Here is an 8,833-nt window from a genome sequence, read left to right on the forward strand (position 1 = left end):
CAGCAGAGTGGTGGATGACAGGACAGGACAGTAGAGTGGTGGATGACAGGACAGTAGAGTGGTGGATGACAGGACAGGACAGCAGAGTGGTGGATGACAGGACAGGACAGTAGAGTTGTGGATGACAGGACAGGACAGTAGAGTGGTGGATGACAGGACAGGACAGTAGAGTGGTGGATGACAGGACAGGACAGTAGAGTGGTGGATGACAGGACAGGACAGCAGAGTGGTGGATGACAGGACAGGACAGTAGAGTGGTGGATGACAGGACAGGACAGTAGAGTGGTGGATGACAGGACAGGACAGCAGAGTGGTGGATGACAGGACAGGACAGTAGAGTGGTGGATGACAGGACAGGACAGTAGAGTGGTGGATGACAGGACAGGACAGCAGAGTGGTGGATGACAGGACAGGACAGCAGAGTGGTGGAAGACAGGACAGGACAGTAGAGTGGTGGATGACAGGACAGTAGAGTGGTGGATTACAGGACAGGACAGTATAGTGGTGGATGACAGGACAGGACAGTATAGTGGTGGATGACAGGACAGTATAGTGGTGGATGACAGGACAGAACAGTAGAGTGGTGGATGACAGGACAGGATAGTAGAGTGGTGGATGACAGGACAGTAGAGTGGTGGATGACAGGACAGGACAGTAGAGTGGTGGATGACAGGACAGGACAGCAGAGTGGTGGAAGACAGGACAGGACAGTAGAGTGGTGGATGACAGGACAGGACAGTAGAGTGGTGGATGACAGGACAGGACAGTAGAGTGGTGGATGACAGGACAGTATAGTGGTGGATGACAGGACAGCAGAGTGGTGGATGACAGGACAGGACAGTAGAGTGGTGGATGACAGGACAGTAGAGTGGTGGATGACAGGACAGGACAGTAGAGTGGTGGATGACAGGACAGGACAGTAGAGTGGTGGATGACAGGACAGGACAGTATAGTGGTGGATGACAGGACAGGACAGTAGAGTGGTGGATGACAGGACAGTAGAGTTGTGGATGACAGGACAGGACAGTAGAGTGGTGGATGACAGGACAGGACAGCAGAGTGGTGGATGACAGGACAGGACAGTAGAGTGGTGGATGACAGGACAGGACAGCAGAGTGGTGGATGACAGGACAGGACAGTAGAGTGGTGGATGACAGGACAGGACAGTAGAGTTGTGGATGACAGGACAGGACAGCAGAGTGGTGGATGACAGGACAGGACAGCAGAGTGGTGGATGACAGGACAGTAGAGTGGTGGATGACAGGACAGTATAGTGGTGAATCTCCCCCTCCCTACCTCCTGTTCGTCTCACATCATCTATCACCCCTCCCTCTGTCCTCCCTTTCCCGCTCTCTTTCTCGCCTTGTGTTGACCTGCTGGTGAGGGAGTCAGTAAATGAGAGCTGATAAAAATACATTGACTCTCCTGGAACAAACAGGGAAGTGTTGACTTTCATGAGGGAAGTTAACATAGTCTACAGTTTGTGGACTTTCTGCTGTCAATATAAACACACACACACACACACACACACACACACACACACACACACACACACACACACACACACACACACACACACACACACACACACACACACACACACACACACACACACACACACACACACACTGTCAGGTGTGCACGTACATCTATGTTCTGTCACCAATGTCCCCTCTATCTCTCACTCTCTTTCTTTCTTTCTCTCACTTTGTCTCTGTCTCTCTTTTCTTTCTTTCTCTCTTTCTCCCTTCACCTTCTCTTGCCTTCTCCTTCCACCCCCTCACTCTCTCTCCACCTCTCTCTCTCCACCTCTCTCTCTTTCTAGTCGATACCAATGGGGAAATTCCTTTAGGTGAATCTCCGCACTTACAACCCCTTTCTCCCTTCTTCCCTTTCTCTCCCTTCTTCCCTTTCTCCTCCCCTTCTTCCACACAGACCAAGAATCGAAAGTATAGTGCTAGGGATTTCCTAAAGATCCAGTAATGGTATGTGGTCCAATTGGCACCCTGTTTCCTATATCAGTGTACTACTTTTGAACAGGGCCCATAGGGCTCACCATATAGGGAATAGGGTACCATTTAGGATGCAGACACACTATGCTGCAGGGCTAAGACTACTCATGACACGTGGTCTGTGTGTGAGTGTCTGTGTCTCTGTGTCTCCGTGTGTGTGTGTGTGTGTGTGTGTGTGTGTGTGTGTGTGTGTGTGTGTGTGTGTGTGTGTGTGTGTGTGTGTGTGTGTGTGTGTGTGTGTGTGTGTGTGTGTGTGTGTGTGTGTGTGTGTGTGTGTGTGTGTGTGTGTGTTCAATCAGAATGGGTGGGTTCTGAATGAATAATATGCAAGTACATATACCCAGCAACATGCTCTCTAGACCATAATAATAACAATAACTGTTTACATTTGAATCAAAGTTGATCAATAGCTTAGGACACTATTATTTCAGTATTTCTTTGCCAAAGACAAATAATATTTATTGTATCAACCAATCAATCAAACTTGTTTTTGTAAAGCCCTTTTTACATCAGCAATTGTCACAAAGTGCTTTACAGATACCTGGACCACAAAGAGGGAAACGGTTAAATTGACAGGTTGTTGGATGGTTGCCATAGAACCAACAGATAACGGTTTGTAACGATGGAATAGCAACATCCTGGGGAAAAGTAGTCCCACACTAGGCTGGGTTAGTGTTAGTGCCGCTATCGCTTTCTCTCGCTCTCTCCATCTCTCTCTCTCTTGTTTCCCACCGTACTGCTCCGCTTGCGCAAAGCGAAAGCAGCAGCGGAAAGTCTCAGGCAGCTCCTGCTCTCAGTTCACGCTTCACTTCACAACGTGTCGTAGCAATGGAGAGGAGGGGAAGGAGGAGACGAGAGAGAACGAGGGGGCGAGGGAAACCCGAACCCATGACTTCCGCGTATTTTCCTCTCTCTAGTCTCGCATCTCAAGCCACCCAGCCTCTCAGAGTGGTATAAAAAGGCATGGGTTATGGTGCTTCATTTCAAACTCGGGGCAGGAACGTGATAGCCTATACGCAGCTCAATCCAGTTCGATTTGGATATTAAAGAATTTACCGGTAAACCGAAGTCATAACGTGGTTAGCCAACGTCCGAAGAAGGATTTTACATTTTTTTGGAGTCCTCCTGTTTTCTTGCAGTGGACAGTTCTTCTGACTCGGTTCTTCTGACCGACTCGTAAAACGGATAATTCTGTAGAGCTTCTGGGATCGACACACACACACACACACACACCAGTTTTCTTCTGGAACTCTGTATGATCACCGGGAACCTGAGATGGATGTGGAATCTCAGAAGAGCGCACGCCCCCGTGGACGGTGCCTGGACGTTTTCTTGGTCGGCTCTATCGTTTTGCTCTTCCTAACGGTGGCGACAGTTGTTGTCTTGGGAACTTTGGCTCTTGTGAAGCTACGGTCAGAGATCGGGGTTAAACCTTCTGTTGTGGACATGCAAGGTACATCGGAGACGCACCATGGCGTGCCCCGTCCCTTAACCGCGTACAAGGTGAGTACAGTAGCTAACAGCTACTAGTACAGTAGCTATTAATAACATGTTATGAAGTTTATTGTCTGACTGAACAAAAAATACAATGATGTGTTTATGGATGAAAACGGTTTATTTTGATTCTATAAGTAGGTCTATATATCAATGAGCTTTCCCTTTAGAGGTGCAGACTGTGGACAGTTTATTATAATGTCATACGTTTTAGGTGGAACCTATTGATATCTAATTCTGAAGTTGAGCCTCTGAATGATCAATAATACAGTTTAAAGAGGTAATCTGCGATTGCTACATCCATTTTGGACTTTTAAACCACTGATACATAGAACTACCCATTGACTCTTGAAGAATGTCCCTTAAATGAGCTTTTTTTTCAACTTCTAGTTCCCCGTCAGAAGTCAAAATATCAGCTTGTTTTACAGAGTATCATTTAGATGTTATGGATGGTCAGTCCTTGCCTTCATAGCTCTGTCCATTCATTTTAGCGGTTACATTTCTCTAGCCTCTTCTCTCAGTCGTTCACCAAATAAAAGGCAGGTTGGCCACTTTGTTGTTGTTTGAACTCTAGATTACCCCTTTAAGGATTTCAGTCCACACAACAATACAAGTGTGTAAGCTCCAATGGCAAAAAATAGTGCACTTCCTAGGGAATAGGGAGACAAAGTAGTGCAACACATACATAAGCAATAGGTTGCCAAAGAAGTGCCCTTGAGTGCCAGAGTTTTGCACTATATAAATTGGGAATCAAAGTAGTGCACTTGAGTGCCAGAATTGTGCACGATATAAATAGGGAATCAAAGTAGTGCACTACAAAGGGAATAGGGATTTAAAGTAGTGCACTACATACATAGGGATTACGTTGCCAGAGTAGTGCACTACATAGGGAATAGGGATTTAAAGTAGTGCACTACATACGTAGGGATTACGTTGCCAGAGTAGTGCACTACATAGGAATAGGTTGCCAGAGTAGTGTGCTCCATCCAGACATAGGGTGTGTTACCTCTCTAACTGTCCTCCCTACTCTTCTTCCCCATCCCTCAGATGCAGAACGTGGCCTACGTGCAGCTCACCTCCGGTAAGTTCAATCGCCTTTCGACTGTCATTTTAAACCCACCGTCATGGAGATGAAGCAGTGACACTGAATGATGTTCGACTTCTCTTCTCTTTCTATCAGTTGTCCGTTGTAGGAGTGTTGATTTTCATTTTATTAAGTCAGTTAAGAACAAATTCTTGTTTACAATGACGGCCTACATCGATCAGGTCCAACCTGTCCATGTAATCTTATTCATTATTATCTAAAAGACTAGACTGATCCTAGATCAGCCCTACAACTCTGAGATGCATTTGGGGATATGGTGTCGCTCTGGATAAGAGCCACTGCTAAATTACCAAAATGGAATGTAAACATAGTCCTTGATTAGTGTCCTAACCAAATGGAATGTAAACGTAGTCCTTGATTAGTGTCCTAACCAAATGGAATGTAAACGTAGTCCTTGATTAGTGTCCTAACCAAATGAAATGTAAACGTAGTCCTTGATTAGTGTCCTAACCAAATGGAATGTAAACGTAGTCCTTGATTAGTGTCCTAACCAAATGAAATGTAAACGTAGTCCTTGATTAGTGTCCTAACCAAATGGAATGTAAACGTAGTCCTTGATTAGTGTCCTAACCAAATGGAATGTAAACATAGTCCTTGATTAGTGTCCTAACCAAATGGAATGTAAACGTAGTCCTTGATTAGTGTCCTAACCAAATGGGATGTAAACGTAGTCCTTGATTAGTGTCCTAACCAAATGGAATGTAAACGTAGTCCTTGATTAGTGTCCTAACCAAATGGAATGTAAACATATTCCTTGATTAGTGTCCTAACCAAATGGAATGTAAACATAGTCCTTGATTAGTGTCCTAACCAAATGGAATGTAAACGTAGTCCTTGATTAGTGTCCTAACCAAATGAAATGTAAACATAGTCCTTGATTAGTGTCCTAACCAAATGGAATGTAAACGTAGTCCTTGATTAGTGTCCTAACCAAATGGAATGTAAACATAGTCCTTGATTAGTGTCCTAACCAAATGGAATGTAAACGTAGTCCTTGATTAGTGTCCTAACTGTTGTGTGTTCCTGTCTCCCCCTTCAGCCGAGCTGGAGAACAGCACAATGTCCTGGGCCCAGGTCGAACATGGACAGGAGTCCTCTGTTGGAGATCAGTACCGTTACAACCCTCAACAACATACATTGCAAACCAAGCAGGATGGCCTCTACTTCCTGTACCTGGACCTCCAGCTCACCTGTACCGCCAAATGTAAGCGGGGCACCCTCGTCGTCCAGATTGAAAGTCACCGTAACGAAAAGCTCACCTGCCAGGTGGAGCTCCCAGAGTGGTCAGTGTCAAACCCTGTGACAACGGTAACCAGGAAGTGCTGGAGGGTGACACGGCTGGACTCAAAGAGCCAGTTGATGGGCCATATGGTGGTGCAGGAAGCACAGGACACGTTCTGGAAACTAGTCTTGAACGGATCCGGAATGGGAGTTTTCTTATTGGGTTGATATGGGCCACGTTCAGTAGCTAAACGTTGTGAAACGTTGCAGATAGAGATGCCGTGAACAGAGCCGGCGTTATTCCTTCATTAAGATGTCAGGGAGGCATATAGTTCTACATTGCTGCTATCTGAACATTCCCAAACGTTGCGTCCTGCTGAACGCACCCCTGGGATGGAAGATAGGGCTCCGCCACAGACGAAGGGAAGGAGACGAGAAAAGGAAGCGAGCTAAGGGTACTGAGATGCACCCCATCTAGGAGAACTTGCAGACAGAGAGAGTCTTCCCACCATGCAATGTTTGTGGACTTTGGCCTCTGTTGCTCAGGACATCTCCATGGAAAATTTAAACTTAACATTTCAGGTCTATTTATATGGATATTTATTGAATGTAAATATATTTAATGTATAAATATGTGTATTTATATATTTGTACTCAGGGTTACAATGTGTTGTTTATTGTTATGTGTAGATGCCACTACGTCGGTGCTGGTGTGGATGATAAATTCACATGTATTTTCTGGTTGAGGGGAGAAGTGTGAAGTGGGGGGGCAGACATGTACCAGACACATGATATACTGTGTATATACATGGATACATGATGTCATTGATTTGATATGCCTTATTACCGTTGCTTGGCAACCACAGTAACCTCCTCAGAGTCTTCAGGTAGGGTTGTGTTCTGTTCAGGAACAACAACAAAATGGACTCTTATTTTCTTAAAGGTAGAGACTCGGCGATGTGTCATAGGTGCAGAAAGTAATCAGCCTGGTGGGTTCTCCGCTGTTCTGTTCCCGTGGCTACCACGTTGTGACAGCGTGAAGCCCACCCGTACAGATGCTGTGTGAGACTGAAGACGTGCATCTCGCTCAGCTCAATATCAGCGGTGTTGCCCGTGGCAACGTCGTTTGGCTGAGTCTAACTCTTAACTTTGTTTCCTACGATATGATTGGCTGTGTGCCGGCCAGGCAGCCTCCGAGGTACTGTACTCACCGAGTGAGAGAATGAATGATCATTAGTCACAGAGCTCAGCAAGTATGCATTCCAAATGGCACACTCATTCCATATATAGTGCACTACCCTTGACTAGAGTCTATAGGGTAGTAGTGCACTACCCTTGACTAGAGTCTATAGGGTAGTAGTGCACTACCCTTGACTAGAGTCTATAGGGTAGTAGTGCACTACCCTTGACTAGAGTCTATAGGGTAGTAGTGGACTATATAGGAGCAGGATGCCATTTGGAACTCAGGCATGGTCTTCCAATCCACTGTGGGCGTCCACACCTCATGTCAGGAGGAACTCAGGCACGGGCTTCCAATCCAGTGTGGGCGTCCACACCTCATGTCAGGAGGAACTCAGTGACATCATTATATTTCCAAGTGGACGACATGATATCATTTGCACAGGTCACTATGACCAATTGATGAATGTATTTATAAATGAGATGTTTACTATGTGTTATTTATGTATTATTTATGTTTAATTAACTGTGTTTATGCTGAACTAGGCAATAAACCTGGATATACACAAGCTCTAGTGTGTGTGTGTTTGTGCGTGCGTGCGTGTGTGTGTATGCTTGTGTTTGTGTGGAAGATGGAACTTTAGTAAGGTAAGTAAAAGTTCCCCGCTGCCGAGAACACAGTGTCAAGTCACTTCTTGTTTCCAACTGCTCCGCTGGTGTGGAAAACTGTGTATGTCTGTGTGTGTACACTAACAAACAACCACAGAAACAAACCAGTTAGTGGAACAATTATCAGAGTTACCAGAGAAACGCACTATTTATGTATGTATGTCTGTATGTCTGTCTGTCTGTCTGTCTGTCTGTCTGTCTGTCTGTCTGTCTGTCTGTCTGTCTGTCTGTCTGTCTGTCTGTCTGTCTGTCTGTCTGTCTGTCTGTCTGTCTGTCTGTCTGTCTGTCTGTCTGTCTGTCTGTCTGTCTGTCTGTCTGTCTGTCTGTCTGTCTGTCTGTCTGTCTGTCTGTCTGTGTATGTACACTAACAAACAACCACAGAAACAAACCAGTTAGTGTAACAATTATCAGAATTACCAGAGAAACGCACTATTTATATGTCTGTCTGCGTGCGTGTGTGCGTGTGTGCGTGTGCGTGTGCGTGTGCGTGTGCGTGTGCGTGTGCGTGTGCGTGTGCGTGTGCGTGTGCGTGTGCGTGTGTGTGTGCGTGCGTGCGTGCGTGCGTGCGTGCGTGCGTGCGTGCGTGCGTGCGTGTGTGTGTGACTGACTGCTCCACTTAACGAAACATCATCGTCAGATCTCTGGAAAGTTCCAAACAGTAGTATGGCTGACTCAGCATCGCACAGTCTCAGTACACGTCCCTCCGCCCCTCCCTCCCCCACCACATCCTCCTCTCCTCTCAGCACACATAGAGGGCCTCTCTGCCTGTGGTTACCGTGTGTGAAGAGATGCACAGTAGCTGCTGTGGTGAGAACAGGAAAGAGCCGGGAACAAAAGACAAGCTACTGTTGAACTCTGTTACCTGCAGACGTGTGTGTGTGTGTGTCTCTGTGTGTGTGTGTGTGTGTGTGTGTGTGTGTGTGTGTGTGTGTGTGTGTGTGTGTGTGTGTGTGTGTGTGTGTGTGTGTGTGTGTGTGTGTGTTCCTAAGAGGTGATCAAATCATCGTCACAAATGGCACCCTTTTCCCTACATAGTGCACTACTATTACCCAGAGCCCTATGGACCCTGTTGAAAAGTAGTACACTACTATTACCCAGAGCCCTATGGACCCTGTTGAAAAGTAGTGCACTACTATTACCCAGAGCCCTATGG

The 8,833-nt window shown here is 46.1% G+C and overlaps 1 protein-coding gene across 1 annotated transcript; it reads left to right on the plus strand.

The window, feature by feature from the left end:
• The first annotated feature begins 2,837 nt into the window (after window positions 1–2,837).
• LOC120032802 lies at window positions 2,838–7,155 on the plus strand. The gene is made up of 3 exons (XM_038978984.1): window positions 2,838–3,515; window positions 4,554–4,587; window positions 5,651–7,155. Exons 1-3 carry the CDS (start codon window positions 3,288–3,290, stop codon window positions 6,058–6,060), a joined length of 672 nt encoding a protein of 223 aa, XP_038834912.1. The 5' UTR covers window positions 2,838–3,287; the 3' UTR covers window positions 6,061–7,155.
• Window positions 7,156–8,833: the final 1,678 nt, after the last annotated feature.

Source organism: Salvelinus namaycush, chromosome 39, assembly GCF_016432855.1.
Source record: "Salvelinus namaycush isolate Seneca chromosome 39, SaNama_1.0, whole genome shotgun sequence".
Lineage (NCBI taxonomy): Eukaryota > Metazoa > Chordata > Actinopteri > Salmoniformes > Salmonidae > Salvelinus > Salvelinus namaycush.